We start from the raw sequence: 19494 nt of genomic DNA on the forward strand, positions 1-19494 counted from the left end.
CACATAGGGTTAAAACAACAATCAAATTACACGAAAAAACAGGACTGACTTTGTTTTAATTTAATAGTTTGCTTGCTAAGTATTACAGTCAATTAAATAATGTCTCACCTGGAAGATTGTGTACATGATGACTGTTAAAGGCCTGTTTCCCGAAAACTCTGTAACTTTGAAAACATTAAGGCCCCATTTGTTTACATCTTCCAACTCCTGTAAAGATAATTAACAGTTTGTGTTAATTAAACACATATGTAATGGACATGCTATTAAAGTCATTTACAGTGTTCTAAGTATGATTTCTATTTGCATTTACTATACTGTCAATAATAAAATTGATTACAAGGAGCAGTATATTCTGATTTTTTTTACTCTAAAACATATATTACTAAAAATATAATTAATTATAGTTCATTTTTAATGCTTAAAGTCATGTTTACTGTTATGAACTAGAAACATAAATTCTAGGAAGCTACAGTACAGCATTTCTCTGACTTTCAAACAAATGAAATGTCCAAGTATCAAAAGTATTTTTTTCCCTAATACAAAGATACAATCAATGCACCTAAAATCTCTTAGTTGCACTCACCTTTGCCAGTGAGTCTTCTGTGTCTGTTTTCACACCGAACCGTGGAATATTAGAGTTGGTCAAGCTGGAACTGTGCATTAATTTCTTTACTCCACTGATCTGTGACATTGGCCTTTTCTTCTTGTCTTTCTCTTTCTGTGTCAGGGAAGGCATTTCAACCTCATGTTGTTTATCTGTTAAAACAGAGAGGCAAGCATAAAGCTGAATGAATCTCCTCAAATTAACTGGCAGCCTTCAGAGCACAGTAAACATAACTAGCCTGTGACTTAAACTAGTAAAATGTAAACAGCCTAAGAAACAAATCTGAAGCTACCTACTGTAAATGTATTATATTTTCTCAGCTCTTAATAAAATATAAAATGAGTATATTACTTATATTCTGTATGATGATTTTGATTTTCAGAAGAGTGGGTTTGCAGAGAAGCTGCCTGACAGATATTGTAATTGTCGTCTGTGCAGTGTGTACACTCATCAAATGAGAGGTCATAAGTCATGCTGTCAGGTGATCTGAAGCAGAAGGAAGCATTTGTCTCAAGGGTTTCACATTGATATGGAATTCCAAAGGCTTTCCTCTAAGCTTAAATCAAACTTACTGAACATATATCCATAGTGAAAGGTCTCAAGTGTGCTTCATCAGACTCCTATTGAAAAATCTGATGTGATTTCAACAAACTATGCAAATAAATATAACATTTTATGCTGCGGTGATGGAGAATTCCTAGACAAAATTCTGGGACCACATTCTGACACCATCTGCTCCTGCTTTTATAAATGTAGATTTGAATGTAATACACAATGATGATGAACCTAGAGTTGTAAGCAAATAATTCTAAAGGTATTGGTGTCGCTGTAATCAGTGTGGATTAAATTTGTAGTTCAACATTACGGGAACTCTCATTATTGACATACTGCATGTCACCAATAACTGAATAGCACTATTTGCATCAGATCCTTTAACTATGAACTTCATTCTGAACCTTTTAAGTCATGTGCTGTATGAAGAGTATTCTTATCAATATCCTAAATCATACACTGTACTGTATGATTACAGATAACAAATATCATGGACCTGAAAATGTTTCTTTGTGAAATGTGGTATAATTGTCTTAGGCGGAAACACAAGCTACTGTACATACTCAAGATACAGTAAGAACATTTTAGGAACTTTTAAACAGCAAACATTACAAATAATATTTGCACAATGAGGTGAGAGAAGCAAAGTAATTCAGTTCTTGGAATATGTTATTAAATACAGCCAATTCTTCATATGAGAAAAGACATAGCGCTGAAAGCTGTCACATGCACACTGCCATAAAATCCACCAGAAAATCTGAATTCAGAGCATGTCACAAAAGAGAGAGCCAAACATCAACTGCATGTGTTTATTAAAAAAAAAGAAAACACAACATTTCCTTTCCCATCATTATGCCACCTTTTTGTTTGAAGTTAGAAAATATGCCAAGAAAACCTAATCTTTCCAATCAAATTTGCTTGAATGAATTATTTTTACGTGGGGCATTCTTCCTTTGGCATGCTATTTACATGGTGACTCAGTCAGAATTCAAGGATCTTGTCTCTCTGCAGGCAGTGAGAGCCTGGACATCAGCACTATATCAGGTGAATACTAATGAGTGTGGTCTGCAGCCTGTTATACTGCCAGGGCCTCAGCACTGTTTTATCAATTCTCTGCATAACCAAACTGAACAGTATGTCACTAATTCTACATAAAGTATACCCCTTCACTACTATGATGCAAAGGCCTCTGCCTACCATATCTTTCTTATTTATTTGCACAAAAGTCCTTATTATGCTTTATAATACATCATGTGTTTAGTTACCTGGTATCTGCATACTGCATGAATATATACATCTGCAGAAAACTCACTGGGAGAGTGTACAAGCTATATCTTGACTTTGCACATTTTCCCTAAATTTCACGTGGGTCTTTCACCATGCCACATGCAAAAAATGTTTCTTATATTTTAAATAACAATATTAGACTGCTTTCTCAAGGCCTTTGCTTTATGTACAGAATCTTGTCCCACAAATCTCTGGTCCCTCATCATGCTTCTCTGTCCACAATAGCAGACAGAGTTTGGAACAAGCCACTTCATATAGCTTGTTCCTGCATGCACATGCAAAAGAGACAATTACAGAAGCAGAACAATGTACTTTTAAGACTATGCTTAGTACAGCTGTTGAAAAGGAAAACATCTTTTTAAAATTCTTATTTTAAAATATTTTTTTAATGATAATACTTCAACATATATTTAAACCTAAATCATTAAGACACGTTTGATGGATGACGACATACCTAAAAATGTGTTTGAAATGTATTCTGAAACCTGGTTCCCGGACCGGCTCATTTCAGAGAGATGGGTCAGCTCCCGGTTTAGCATTCTCTTAAACTGAAAAACAAGAATCAAAGAAACAAAGATTACAAATCTGTATGACCTATACTAAAATGTTGATCTTCTTTACTGACATTTGTATGCTCACATCCTCTCATGACTTTAAATAAAACTTTATCCTATTCAGGGTCAGAACTTATTCTAGGCCCAGAACCTATATACTGTACATACAAGTACACACATCAGGGCAGGCTTTTTACAGAAGCCAATTCTGTATTTTTGTTTTGCAGAAGCCATTTACCTAATGAATGTTTTTGGACTGGAGGAGGAAACCAGAGCACTCAGATGAAACCCAAAGAGACACAAGGAGAACATACAAACTTCACACAGACAGCACCCCAGGTTTGGAATTGAACCCAGGGCCCCAGCATTGTGAGGCAGCAGTGCCAACCAGTGCACCACTATGCTGTCCTCATTTGTATATTGTCAATATTGAAACACTTTACCATGCATTTCTTGAACTAACATGTTTAAATACAATTGAAACAGAATACAAATACCATTTAGGTACAATACTAGCATGGTAAACACTCAAGATGTTTATGTATCATTTGGATTTTGTTTTGGGCAAAGTTTATTTTCATGTTTCACAAAAAATATCATGTAAACATTATTTGTATTTTCTATCATTTATAAAGAAAACAATGTGTAAAATATTAGTACTGCCACACCAGAAGCTAGCAGGAACAGAATTATATAACACAATATAGTACACGTGTTATGCATAGAAATCTGGTTTTAGTATAGATTCATGATTATACTGTATAACTTTTTTAACATTGTAGTTATTTTAAAATTTTGGTTAACAGCAAGTAGTTTAGAGTTATCTTAACAGTTAGCAGTTAAGGAGGCTGTAAGGTAATATGGAGGTTATATTATGAAATGTTAGAGAAGTATTCCAACCTGGCATATTTGTAAATTTTTCATTTTCATGCTGGTATAAGATTTAACCCAACCGAATTGATCACAAAGTATGTTACAGAAGGGAATGGCTAAATGTTCTAGAAACAGTAAAATATTGTTCTATAATTAATTTATGGCAAGCTTCCAATAAGAATATTTCACAAAGAATTTCATCCAGGAAAGATATGACTCCATGAAATGGTTTTTGTAATTTTACGTGTCAAGGAAAAGAGAACTGTTTCTTTCTAAGACATAGTGGAAATCACGGTATTATCAAAATTCTGTTAAACTTTAGATGCTGACATTTTTTTAATAATCCGAATTATTAATATGACAGGGTTTCTCTTCCAATAAAAGATCAACTGAACTGAGAGGTGGACTAATCTTTTGTTTTTATTAAAATGGAGCAGAATCTGGCATGTGAATTAATGTGCAGTCACTTAGGTACAGTATTATAAATGCAAAACACAAGCAAATTGAAGGGACAAATGTACTGACGTGCAATGTGTGAAGAATTTTACATGCCCCAAAAAGCATCACCCCTGTATTCTTCAAAGCAGGTGTGAATACATTTTGAGCTACTTGGAAACCCAGACTCTAATAGCTGTGATGGGCTAAGATGGCCCCCAGCCACTGCATCTTGATAAGACTAAGGATTGTGAGATGGATTCCGAGAGGAGCATGCAGGGTTGGCATTTGCTGGCAGGGAAATCCTTAGCAGTGTGCAGCAGTGCGTGGGAATAAAGGAGGCTGAAAGGGCAGACACAGCACAGCACATAAATAAGATATTATAGTGTATGCAGTAAAAGCTTTCCTTCACAGAAGGTAGCCACCAATGATATAACACAAACACAATTGAATGTGCCCAGTGAAGCCGTTTTCCAAGGATTCTAAAGCAGATTAAGACAGAGATTTTTCTTTGGAAATAGCTATATTAATTGGCCTGCAAAACTAGTGATCAGAAATCTATACTGTAAAAATGTCTGCAATGAAACAATGACATTTTCCAACAAATGTATTTTTTTTTACCATCAGTACTGTAATTTTCTGTCATACAATTTTCCAGATAAAATTTCATTCGCATTTAAACCATAACCTACAGTAACTGCGTGTTCATCTTTAATGTTATTCAAAACCTCAAGAAATTTAAATATGTCATTCCTGGTGCACATGTGACGTGATGAGATAAAACAAGACCTGCATTTACTGCAATGCATTTTTTCATATGAAGAAAACTATGTACTGCAAATGGTTTATGCGTTTACAGCTGTAGCGGAATGAAAGGATCTCCCTGATTGTGTGCACAGCCTTGAGCTAAAGAAGACTGCAGAAAACACATCTGAGTCTGCAAGATAAAACCTGCTTATCCTTTTTCTTTTCCAAACCAGCAATTACTGGTAATAGACAAGTCCAACCTCTCCATGATGCAGTAGCAATGTTTAAATCCACTCCAACCAACTCAATTGCCTGTTCCTTAAACACCCAGTAGTGGTTATCCTTTATCAATGTACAGTACATTACATTCTTTATTGATACAAGCAAGATACAATCTACTAGAATAACACTGCTTATCCAGGACTATTAAGACAGAAATGGTAATTTGCACATATTTTTGGATGAACAAACATACTTAATCACACTTTTCAGCCAAACAATTCTTCCAGATGTAAAAGAAGAAACAATAACAATAGCTAGCAAAAAATACATAAAAATATTCTACTAATGCAAGCTAGTGGCATAAGTAAGTTATTTGTACATTTGTAATTTTAAGTTTCTCAGATAGCTGTATAGCAGAATAAAATGCAGTGTATTCTATATATTTTTTTAGGAACTAACACAATACAGATAAGAGTATGAATGAACCATTTTGATGCCCCAGTTTGTCTACAATGTTCAGTGCATTGAACAGATGTTCTCATTATTGTTAATTAAAAAGGGACAAACCTTCTGACAAAATGCTTAGAAATCTACATATCTAAAAAAACCTAATTCTTACCTTTATATATCCCCAAGAAACTGACAGCAAATAATTTGCTTCAGGCATTTTGAAAAAATGTTAGATTTTGCAAACACCAAAAAAGAACAAAAAAATCTAAGAAAGAGCTGCAGTAGATCACTCAGCAGCAGATCTCCAGTAAAACAAAAGACAATAAGAAACTGTTAATCCATTGATTGTTTTAGATTATCTTATTTGTGCAGTACAGAAGGCGCATCTTGGGTATCCTGACAGAGCAATTCATATTTTTATCGATTCCCCACGTTGAAAATCCCATTTGTAAATGTCCAGATTGGAGATATGTGTCAGGTAAAGCTGAAGCCAACCAAATCCAGGATTTGAAGGGAGAGCCAAGAAATAGCATCTTCTTGCGTGCACCACAGCTTGATGAATAATGTATGTAGAGAGATGTTAAGCTCCTGGAAGGAAAAGTTCTGTCAACAGCTACCAAATAAGGATCTCTACATACTGTCAGCCACATACAACACATGGGTAATTCCCCCCCACTCCTAATCACCAGCCTATCATTTGGATTTATAAAAATGTACAAGACAGAAAAAAAAAACAAAGAAATGGATGCTGCAAGCTGATTGGTAGTAAATGGAAGGTGAATCCTTTGGGACTGGGATTTGTCCTTTCTTTTCAGCAGTACTGTATAAGCCATAAGCCATTTAACACAGGCGTGTCTGAGAGTGACATCCCCCGAGGTACATTTTGTACAATATTCCTTACAGAGAAACATTACCTCATTTTCAAAGTGATTTCACTGTTAAGGGGAGTAATTGCGTGCCTCTGTGCACTGTGAAGTTACGTTTTAGCACACAATGATTTATGAAGCGCGGTGTACTCACCACAGTGTTACTGTAAGCAGAAAGTTCCACATTGTCTATAGTGCATTTATTTCAAATAAAATGCTCAACGACATGCATATATTCTATTTTTTAGTTTATTGCACAAAACGATGGGTCATGAAGGTTCTGTTCTATTCTCTGAAACACACATCTCTCATAAATGCTTCGATGCTAAAAATAATATATTTAACATTCTTACTATTTTTAATGTATCCAAATATAGCATTGTTTTGTGCTAAACCATGATTAATTAAATTTTCACAAATCAATTTGTTATTTGCTGCAGCTATAAAAGATGACCTGTTATATTCTGTTTTTTGTTTTGTTTTGTTTGTTTGTATATTTTGTTTTTAAAGGGCAATGTATATGAACTTCCATTACAAGTTTAATATGTAAAATACAGTGCCTTTACAGTATACTGTATATGTAAAGATCTTAGAGATTGACCATCCCTTTGTGTAATACTGTATACAGTATATCCATGTATAAAATGTACAATGTATTTCATTAGTCTTTTAATCAAATATCTTGATTCACCATTACAAAATTCTTAAAAAGAGCAATTTTTTTCTGAGTTATAAACTTAATCGTTTTTCAAGAATGGATATGCTCATTATTCATTCAACTATTGTTTCAAAAATAATTATAGCAATTACATTTAAATAAGGTGATATTACTCAAATGGTAGCAATGACACCCACCCTTTTGTCAACCGGACAAATGAAGGCCTTTCGAGTCGATTAATTTAAAAAACAAATTGAGGGCTCTTTTTGTCTTCTTTAAAAGGGACCCACAAGGACTAATGAAACAAAACAAAAAAAAGACCTCTATAAATATATAAATAGAATTTGCTGTGGCACATGAACTTCTGTCTAGCGTGCACTATGGAGTGTGTCTGCTAAGTGTAAATGTGACAGTGCACCTCTGTTCCTGCCAGCATCTGATTATGGTACTTTGGCTTCAAAGCTGCTCAGCGCCACTAACAGTGGAGAAGAAGATTTCTGGCATAAGAGAATTCAGTTCTAAGGAGGTGACATTACCTTTCTGTAAAAGGCTCAGTACTAATAATCTCTATTACATGAAAAACATCTTCTGTAAAATCATTTGGTTTCAGAAAAATCACACTTGTATAGCCTTGTTCCCAAAGGATCTCAAAGCTCTAAACATTTCAGATCAGGTAGAGAAGTTAAGGGAAAGTTTTAAGGAGGCCAGACTGAACAACCACTTTAGCCACAACCGTAAGGGTCAACACCCTCATCATCCTTACAAACAGTTGCAGGATCAGAATTTTTAAGGACTAAGTAATTAGAACTTCCTCAGTTTTCCTTTCTCATTGGAAGGCTGACTTCTCTTACTGTACAGGGCCACCAGTCATATTACTGGCACCTACGTTTTATAACTTCTGGGCCAGAGCAAATTAAACCTGTTTTGTTTGAGGTGTCCCATCCAAGGACTGACCAGATTTAGTCTTACTTAGCTTCTGAGATCAGGTGATTGTGGGCTACCACTGGTGTCAAAAGGTGGCTGCAGAATTCCTGAATGACCACAGATTTATAAAACACAGCTCTCCTGTCATAAGCACGGAAATATTCAGATTGAACTTGTCTTGAGTCATCTAAATCTTTTTTCAGGTCTGCATGGAAATAAATGCACATACAGTCTCTCTGATAACACTAAATCATTGTTTGCCTCAGACTCAGTTTGGTACTGTACATAATGTCCTTTAAGATGTTTTCTTTCATTCACTGTCTGTTAAGGACATTATTTTGGGGGTTTATTCACATTTATGTAGCTGTCCAATCACATCATGCCAACATTTGAACATATCAAACTCTATATCAGCTGTTAATTGTAATAAAGCATTACAATTTCCATGGCACAATGTAGGTTTATCCACTCAATACTAATGTGGCCCTTCCCCTCTTATTTATACAAAGATGAACAGTACATGTGTTTTTTGTCTTTAATTGTGTGATAAATTTCTGACATAAGAAACAAACAGTCATGGCAAAATTTAAGCCTGTATAGATTTTTCATTTTTCATTGACTGGAATGTAATGCTCATTTCCACATTTGGAAAACAGGTTACTTAGACTGATCATTTACAAAAAAGTCAGAAACTTTTTTGTAATGTGCTTAATACTGTATCTAATTTTGTGAAAAGTTTAAAATGAGAGCTCTTAAAGATAATGTGTTACCTTAAGCAAATGGTATAAAAGAAACAAATGCCTTAGAGCTCTATTCTCCTCAATTGATGGATAAACAATAGCTGCTGTACACTAACTGCTAAATATTCATAACGTTGAACAAGTACAGTCAAAAAAATGTTCAACAAAAGCAGAGTCAGGTCCTTAACCTATACTGACCTGTCCAATGCTTTCATATTATGTACTGTATTTACAGAAGATTTTATATTATTTGGGTTACATTAAAATAAAATTTTAACTAACAGATTACATGTGAATTTCAAAACATTTATCCATTTAATCTTTATATTCCTGTTCCAATGATTCAGATATTTAAGATTACTTTAATAAAAGTTAATGACATTTTCCTTTTCACCTTGAGAAAGTATAAATATACAAAGAAAAAAGAAATAAATAAACTAAATGACAGTCAAGCTAAGCAACAGAGGTTATGTTTTTAGTCCTGTTTACACACTTATGACAAGTCTTTGGACCTGTGAAGTATTTTACCAAAATATGGGGAAAGTTTAATAAAGCCCCATATTTTAATTTTGTAAGTTAATCCTCTGTCATCGGCATACCTTGAAAAAATAATGCCCACTGTGACCAAGTGACAGCCAAGTTGTAGTTGAGTGATGTTTGTGACAAAAAGATGTCTTTGTTTGTATGTTATTATTACTCAAGATGACAATAAAATCAACAGGACTGCAACACAACCTGCACAAGAATTGGACAAAGGCACCAAACTCCTTTAAATGGCCCATGGTACCTACAGGTTTTCAATTAACATGCTACTGTACCTCCAACTGAAGTAAATATCCTATATTTAAACCAGTTAACATTAGTTATAATACTTTCTCTAACACTGAGATTATATACTGTAAGTAAATTATCCATACACATGGATCAATTGACAAAAAAAGTCATCATTGATGCAAGCTATTGGTTAAATTATAAGAGCTGCCAATAAAGCTCCAGGAAAAAAAATGTGAAAAAAACAAGGTAACTTGAACCAAATTCTTGAAGTTTGTAAAGTAATTGTCAATCATTCCAATAATTGCTACTGAGCAATAATCTTGGATACCTGTAAATCCACAAAAATTGATGATTTCGTTAGTACATAAATTAATTGGAATGATGTAGAAAACATAAGAAAGTTACAAACGAGTGGCTATTTGGCCCTTCTAGCCATTTAGTAGCTAGAAGTTAATTCAGAGCAAAATCAAGGTCAAAGATGTGTCATGTTTTTCAGAAAGATCTTGCGATTACAGTTAAGCTTGAATACTATTTTGAAACATATTTTTTATTTGAAGGCTGTTCACAAGCTTACAATAGTGTTTACTGATAGATTGATATCAAATGTTTGTTATATCATGAACGTAAAACTTTTGTACTGTCCTTAAAAATTATTAAATATTAAACTGATCCAAAATGAATAAAACTCAGACACAACAAAAAGGGCACTATTTGCAAGTTTAAGATACTGTAGGGGTTGCCTTTTAAAATCTTTGCCAGCTCTAAGCACTAGAAGGTTATACAAAAAATCATCAAGAAATAAATAAAAAAATGAAAACATGCACATCGCAGCAGCAAATTTGATAAGCATTTCTATTATTAGCAACATTAGTATGACAAGGAGCTGTAAAGCTGAAAAACTATGTTCTGCTCTTCTTGTATGTTCTTTATTCATTTACATAAATTACTTGATGTGGTACATTAGCATTTCACGTCTATGATGTAACTTGTGCTGTGCCATTATTGAGACCCGTTTACAGCTCTCTGTATCTGTTATAAAGTGAGAGAGGATCTGTGGCCTTTCATTTTCTAAAAAAACAGCAACCACCCGATAGTCAAAGGGGGAGAAACATGCAACCTTGTGCGTCAATGTGGCTGAGGCAGGCGCTTTGAAGCAACACATCAGAGGTTATTGCACTATGATGTGAAGGAGTGTTCTCTTCCGTACAACCCCTGCTACTCCCTTTCATCTACTTCATTAGTGAGCTAACTATAAGGGGGGCATTTAGATTAATCCAGCCCCTTGGATAAAATAAGCAACGATTACTCTGTGTCATTGTATACAACACATGTACAGTATATATATATCCCCATATGTAATAAAATACAGCTCACCATGAGCAATGCAAAATGAAATCAACATCATTGTTGACATCTAGCCATTATCATAAAGTTGCTCATTTGTGTTAGGATCACCATACCCTGATGAACACATCCCATTAGGCATATGGCTGGAAATGGAATAACACACTGGTTGGGATGCCAGTCATGGGCGTCCATAAAATAGTATTTTATTTTGTTATTAAGGAAATCAAGAATGTTGCTGACTAGTAACTTGAGGAATTTTAGACACATTTAATTCAAATAGCAGTATACTTAAAGGTGTTTGAAAAGCAGTGTCAATAGTTTAAATACATTCATATGAAAACTATTTCAATAATAGAAACACAGAGGCTTGCAGGACAACGGATAAGGATTTGGCAAATTAAAGCAACTATGAAACTCGTCCATCCATTTTCTAACTTCTTCTTCCAATTCAGGGTCACTGGGGAGCCAGAGCTAATCCTGGCAACCAACAGGCACAAGGCAAGGTACTCCCTGGATGGGATGCCAGTCCATTGTTATCTATAGTGTATAATAGGAGATTAATGCAAATGGCCCAGACTAAAACATGTATTTTAATATGAAACATCTATATCACAATATGCAAAAAATAAATAGTAGTGCTTAAGGACAATATATAATTATCATATTGATCTGGATAATCATCAGTCAAACAAACTTGAGCTGGTTGGAATAAACTTCTGACTTTGCATGCATAAGTTTAACAAAGTACTGTAGTATATCTCATTTCTGTTATGAAAACTAAATAATTATATATGCCAGACTTTAAAGGGTCAAATGCAGAACGTAAAGGCAGCGAGTGGAGCCTGGCATCTTAGAGAAAGAGGATAACCATAGATTAGCCCTCAGTTGGCTTCCTGGAATTGGAGGTCTGCTGCCCCACAGTTGCAGACGTGTAATGTTTTATTCTTGTCAGTACACTCTATGTAAACATGTGGTGAGGCTTCCAGTTTAATAACATGCTCTTTTGCAACATGATAGAGATCCTTGTTAAACCGTGTCTGAGGTTTTAAGAAAGCATTAATTTATGAAAAATATACTAGTATTATGTGCACAATTTCCTAGAATATAATCTATTTTACATTATGTGATTAACTTACGTGGTTATACTATGGTGCACAATGGGTTTACAATAATGACACTCTTGTTACTTCGCTTTCCAATGTCTGTAACAGTGTAAAATTGTTTAACATGTCACAATGGCCATGGGCCACTGGGTGCCAGGAGACTAGACTTCACTGACCATGCTGGCCCTCTGACTGCTTCACTGGTGATGGATGCTCCCCAGCCTTTTTGCATAGCAGCTGTTGCCTGAAGAACATGGCAGCAGTTGTACAGATTATGTGGCAAGGTACATAGAAGCACTGCCCAATGGGAAAGGGAACCCTCCTCCAGAGAATGGTGATACTGCGTCCACTGTATTGGAGAAGACAAAGAACTAGCCTGTGTGATGTTCCTTTGCATCCCTAAACACAGTCTGGGGACACAAGGAGTGGGGGTTGGGGAGTCTGTTCTTCCTTTACTTTATGTACTGCTGTAGAGTATAGCTGATAGCTTAATCCGGTCATTGCAGTAAAACAGCAAATTCCTCATCTGTCAGAGCCCATAGGAACACATAGAATTACTACAATATTTTAAAAGTCAGTCTCAACTTTCTGCACCCTTTTCACCATAATACAATGTTTACATGTGTCTTTTAATATCTACCTTGTGCATATCAAGGAGAAAACTGAAATCAGTGGCATGAAAAAAGCTTTAAAACTAGAATAGGTGTTCATTTCCTCAAGAATAAGTCTTCTTGACTGTATTTACTGGCAATCACTCCAATAGTCTGCTTTATTATGGTTGCTATGGTCATGCTGAGTATCAGGGCTACAAGAAGTTTTCTTTTAGATGCTCAATACATGCCTCAGACAGGTCTAGGTGTTGGTTTATGTTCCTGTATCAGCTGCCTGCACACAGCAGCGGGGAAACAGACCAAGCTTATCAGCATGCAGCACAGCACAGAGATGCTGGAGATTCAGACCACACTCATTCAGCAAGAGTACAGAGCTACTGCTAACACAAAGTAGGACAGACACTTAAAGCTGACCAGGTCACGCACGTTAAACTTCACAATGTTTTTCCAGTTCACTTAGCAAGTTTACAGTCACTCTACATTTCTTCAGATGTGCACTTTTACAGTATATAGGGAACCAAATTAAATGTTGTGTCCCTTCTGCAATGATAGCAACTCACTCCATAATTTGAATTTAATTTTCATTAAGAAAACAGCAAAATGTTTTGTATATCATGCCGTTTCATTTCTTTTCTGAAAGGGACTGAATCGGAATTTACAAACATTTGTTATTTGTTATTTCATTTTCATTGACCAAAGAAAGGTCAATATTGATCCTCCATCAAGATAAAAAAATAAATAATGGAATTTTTCTTTAGAATTAGGATTTGTGTAGCCTGTATAATACATTTCTAATGCATTAGTGGGTATGTAAGATGTTATAACAACATTCATAACCCTGTAGGATATAGATGGTTATGCACCATCTATAACACAAGTGTTCATGACATTTATGATAGTCCATATTATGAAATATTTCAGATTTAGATCTATGGATAAAGGTTAAGGCTGGAGCTGAAGATGGCAAATATTTATGAGTTGTATTAAGGTCTGCGATATTATGGACACTAGTGCCTGTTATGTGTTTTGGAACTTACTTGCTGAATAAACTCTGATTCAAAGGAAGCATGGTCACAATCATATAGACTTTAACCTCATGATATGTCACTTGTCCAATGAAGGCCTTATACAGAACTTTTGTCTTTATTGTAGCCATATTTCACAATACAATACTGAATGATATTAATATTGTAAACATATCATTCTGTGGAACTTCACAATACATAACAGCCTCAAATGTTTTCAATTACATGCAATTACATATACCAATGTCTTATTTGGCAACAAAACGTTTTAAAAATGAATTCACAAGGAAGGACAACGCCCAAAATCAAAGCGTAACTAACTATTGTGGAGCGAATGTTTGGCTTAACCTGCTTGGCTGAGGGCCGACCTCCTGGCCATAGGAAGAGGAGGCCAGGACCCCCACTCAAGGTAACCAAGGGGTAGTGGCAGAGGTGGAGTTGGGGTGGAGGTGGGATGCAAAAGTCGCACGCGAGGGAGATATCGGATTTGGTATTTATAGTGTTCAGTGGAGGAAGGACGAAGGGAGTGATTGCTAATCACTGACGGCTGGGAATGATTGAGCATGGTTGTTGTCATCCCTCCCGAACTTTCATTAAATAAACTCCATAAGAACAGATAACATGTAGTACATCCATTTTCTAACCACTTCTGCCAATTCAGGATTACAAGGGAACAGGAGCCTACCCAAGCATGCAATGAGTGAAAACCAGGATACACCCTGGATGGGATGCCAGTCCATTGCTGAACTCACACAGACACAAAGTATGCACGCAAACTCAAACCAGGGCCCATTTGCCCAGAAGCAAATTAACACACCGGCATGTGTTCGGACTGTGGGAGGAAGTAAGAGCAATTGGAAGGACCCCATGTGAACACAGAGAGATCATACAAACTCCATCCAGATTGCACCACGAGTCCAGAATTGAACTCAGGGCTCCAGTAGTGCAAAGCAGCAAAGCTAACCATACTGTATACTTTACTCGATTTACTGTATGTTCAGATTGGTCTTCACAAATTTCTCAGTCCCTGCTGATGAGAAGCAGAACTATAACATAATGCTGCCACTACTGTGCTTGACTGTAGACATGGTGTTGTTATACAGTAGAATTAGCTTTAAAGCTTTGATTTTAGACCAAAAAGTTCAAATTTTGTCCTTTTCTCATTACAAAATCTTTTGCCCCTTGATTGCATTAACACTCGGATGCTTTGTTGTAAACTCCATATGAGAATGCAAAAGCTTTTTTTGTTCAATTCCATGCAAGTCTAATTTGTGGAGTGATAGGGGTACTGTTGATCTATGGCCATTTTCTTCCACTGTTGTCTGCAATAACGTCAAAGTGGCCATTGTCCTCACAGTTGCATCCTTAGCCTAGGTCAAGGTGGTATCTTAGTACCTTCCACTTTGTGAGAATCAACATGCTCAAAAATATATTAAGGGCCTTTTAAAGGTTTTATACTCTCCTCCTGTCCTGTGCCTTTATACAACTTAATCCCTGAGTTGTTTTGAAAACTCCCTGGTCTTCATGATTAAATTCACTGCCTGGCTAAAGGAACTTAGAGAGAGGTGTATAGTATGTATTCTGAAATCATGTGAACAATCATTTCTGCACACAAATGCAAGATACTCATCTAATTGTGTAGCTAATTGAGATAATTTAAATGCTGCAATCGTGATTTTTCCTGTTTTTTTCATGTAATCTATATGCGTTTTGGTTTTTTTTTGCTGTATGGAGTGGGTTGCGTATGTACTGTAACACATATCAAAGTGTCATGAGAGCAAGCTTTAGAGCAATAAAATGTGAAACCTGTGCAAGGGTCTGAATAGTTTTGTCACTGTGTATTGTAATATGTATTCGCAGTAAGGGTTAGAAATGGCAGCATTTGCTTGCATACCACAAAAGCCACAGAGCTGGAAGTTAATTATAATGAAAACAAACTAAATTACAGCTGGAGTCTCTTCATGGTTTTCTAACTGATGGTAAATCAAAAATGAACATGAATCTGCTTGTGTCCTTAAGTGGGAACTACTGATATGCATTCTATTTTCATTGACATCATAAAAATAAATAGCATTTACCAGTAAAAAGCACATAGGTTGTTTCATGTAAGGTTTAATTTAACCCTACTTTATTTGTTTACAAATAACCAAAAAACACTTGAGCAAGGCTTTTAATTAATAACATGCAATGACAAAAACCGACATTATATCACAGATAATTATCCCCAAAATGATTGTATACTTCCAAATGATACTATTACTCTGTTGAATCTTCTTCATTCATAACAATAATAGTAAACTAAAGAAAGTTGAAATCATTCTCCTTAAAAAACAAACAAAAATACTTTTGAGAAAATTCTTAAAAGGTTTAATTTCCTACTCAAAATTAAGAACTGAGAATCATGGTATGCTCCAACACTTTTTTGAAACTTATTATTTGATAATTTAATTGCTTGCATGTTTGTTACAAAAGCACAACTTTCTTTTTGCTATTGCTTTAATTGTTCCATAAAACTGAAGCCACAAAATAATCAATCTCAGCAAAACAAAAAAAAAGCCCCAGCCCTATTAAAAGGGTGTATTTTTCACATCTTAAGACTCCAAAAGCATGCTAGCTATAGAAGATATACATGTATCATCTCTGCTATCTTTGATTCTCCTTTGATGAAACTCCTGACGAACTGTCACAATTTGCCTAAATTGAACTTAGCTCATCACTTGTTCCTCTTACAGAGCTTCAATTGTCCTCACAAACTATATGATGCATTTATAAAAAAGAATTGAATATCCAAATGTGTTACTTACTTGTAGTTTATATGGATTTGAACTTTTACAATTACAGATATCTGTAATTGTAGAACAATGTAACAAATAACTATTTTTATTTGTTTTATGGTTGAATGGATATTTTTTTTATTCAAGTATGATGCCTCTTTGTGCGTAGATAGTGCAGGAAAGCATGTTCAATGACAAGGGTTTGGACAAGAATTTTGTGAAACATAATGTTTTTTATCCTATTTATATCATATTTAATCTGTAAATATTTCAAACAGAATTATATGAATAAAAAATCTGATTTTTGCAACTGTCCCTTCATTATTAAACAATGAAAACAACTCTGTCAAGTCCTTAGCACTACCATACAGTATGTACTGTATCAGATTTTTAAAATGATAATACATGCTAAACATGTTATTAACAAGACATTTAAAGCATACAGTATAGACACTATCGCCATACACTTAAATAATATAGAACTTATTTAATAAAGGGTGGTATTTAAATTTCGCTGTCTGCATTCTGACATAAACAAACTTGTTTAGCTGTTCCTAGAAAGATTAGGGGAGATCAGAACATCATGACAGCAAATAAAGACTGATTGTATTAAAGGGGATTATATAATGCTCTCCTGCTCAATCAGTTTACTAAATCTTTTCATTCAGGTCAACCCATGCAATTCAAATGACATGACATAAAAAACAATTAAATTATTTCCATTAGAAATTTCAATTTCATTTAAAATTTTCTTTTTCATTTAATCAGTGGAATTAATTATGAGGAAAAAAGAAAATATATCTCTGTTAATGTCCTATTAACTACCTTATATTTACATTTTTCTTATATTGAATCTTTAATAAGCCTTTTTATATATTTTTGGATAAATCAGATTCTTATTATGAATTTATTATAGGTTTTTAAATAAATATCATTAATGTTCTGTGTGGTCTGGTTATGTGGCTTCATATTGTATGTATCAATTTCCCTCACAAGATCAATAAACTATCTATCTATCAACTACATTAAAGAAAAACCAAATGAGAGAAGATGAAAGAATTCTGTAAAGAATGGTAATTAGTTTTCTTTTTACTTGAAATGATTAGTGAGAGCCTACAGCAATTTGCTTCTAAGATGACACTGTCTCAGTTACAGAAAGGGTTAAATTCTCCATTTTCTCTCCATTCTTAAAAATATTTTAATTTTTAAGAATGGGTCATGGCATGTGGGGGTAATTGTGGAGGTTGATAATACCTTAAACATAATGACGACTACATACTGTATAAATGAAGATACTGTAGATTTCTCATCTGAGCCTAGAGCGGTGCATTCAGATTACAACCAAGGCCATAAGCAGGACACTAAAGGTGTTTTAAAAAGTTTTTGGCATCGTATTAATTGAGTTGCTTGGCACAAAGCTATTAAGCAATTACAAAGAAACAATAAATTAAAAGAAAGAAAGACATTTCCCCATTATATGGATCAATCAAGACCAGGACAAGACATTGTTGATTCAAGTCCCACACACACACTCAAAATTACTAGCTAGAGAGTACAACACTGTACAGTATGAAGAAAAAAATAGAAAAAGTATACATTTTGTAGTCTATTTTTCAATTTAGTTTCATTCATGCAAAGGCATTTTATCTAGATTAGGGACATACAGTAGATTGGTGAAAAATATTATAGGTACCCCGAACAATGAAAGGAAGATAAGCTGTGTTTTTCTTTAAGTGCCATTTAACCATTTTGAATGTGACTGAAATTCCTAAATGGTTTGATATAGTGTGGCAACAAACACATGACCTTCAGATTGGCTGCGACAAGTCAGCCTACATCTTGGCAAACGTCTGTTCAACATCATATTTCAGCAAACCCAGAAGACAGGCAATATTTTACAAAATGAACACTTTCCTCCTTTAGAAATATGTTGTGCTTTGCTATTCCAGAATTGCATTAAAATTTACAGTATAAGCATAAGCTGAAGGTTTCAAAAGGTATCAAAAGAAATCAAAGTTGTCACATCCTTACATTACACTCTACATATTGCCATGATCTGCTTTTCAAAATCATTCCTCCCCCTTCATCATTTTGGGTGATGCAGTTAGCAATAAACATTCCACCAATGCAAAATACAAGTCCACAACAATGTTTCAAGTACAGGAAACTTCTGCCTTTGTAATGTGAAACAAACAAGCAGAATAATAATGAGCAAGGCATTTCTTTTCTTTCTGTGTACGTTTACAGACCTGCACATTCTGAAACTGACAGTTGCACATTTTGAACAAGTTTAAATTTCACATGCCTGGGAAAACGTTTTTTAAACAATGTGCAAATCAACACGGGAGCAAATGCCTATTTAAAATTAATGTGATGTACACTAAAACATCAAAGGCAGGAGCCAACAAGTGATACATGCATGTCAGACACTGCCCCCCAGGACAGCCATTTTTATTCTACATGAGATGCCTGCACACCCGTGATGATATGTGAGCACCTGTGAGATTTAATTAAGTAAAATCACCTGTTCTAGTGACACTTGTAACACCAAGAACCCCAAATGCCATTAAGTCACACAATTTGCAAAGAAAGGAAAGCTTTAAACATATGAGATGCTGAGATAGCATAGGATGTGCTAAAGGTTCCTTACCTTATTGGAGGCCATCTCACTGACGGAGTGCCTGGTCTGTAGAGTTTCCAGCTGGTCCAGGCACCAGTCTAACTCCTCCAGTGTCTCGGTGGCCAGTTTCTGGTAGGCCTCCTCTGCAAAGAGACAGGGAATTGGGTATTCAGTTCTCAGTCGCTTCACTGGACTAACAGAGATTTCCAGAGGGTCCACCATGCCATAGAAAGCCATGTTCGGATGCCCAGTATCCACACATGAGTGATTCTTCATAATGTTGTAAAAACCCTTCAGAGAGAAAAAAAAACAGTCTGCTTCCCAAGTT

General features: G+C 35.1%; 1 protein-coding gene across 8 annotated transcripts in view; it reads right to left on the reverse strand.

Moving 5' to 3' along the window:
* The window catches only part of pde4d (phosphodiesterase 4D, cAMP-specific), a 507544-nt gene that overhangs the window by 11490 nt on the left and 476560 nt on the right, over positions 1 to 19494 (reverse strand). For all 8 annotated transcript variants that reach the window (XM_006626906.3, XM_015367790.2, XM_015367796.2 and 5 more), the window contains 4 exons: positions 19197 to 19309; positions 2898 to 2991; positions 584 to 756; positions 109 to 207 (listed from right to left, as the gene is read on the reverse strand). In XM_006626906.3, the coding sequence (XP_006626969.3) occupies positions 109 to 207; positions 584 to 756; positions 2898 to 2991; positions 19197 to 19309 (479 nt within the window). The remainder of the gene's footprint in view (positions 1 to 108; positions 208 to 583; positions 757 to 2897; positions 2992 to 19196; positions 19310 to 19494) is intronic.

This window comes from Lepisosteus oculatus, chromosome 3 (genome assembly GCF_040954835.1).
Source record: "Lepisosteus oculatus isolate fLepOcu1 chromosome 3, fLepOcu1.hap2, whole genome shotgun sequence".
NCBI classification, from domain to species: Eukaryota; Metazoa; Chordata; class Actinopteri; order Semionotiformes; family Lepisosteidae; genus Lepisosteus; species Lepisosteus oculatus.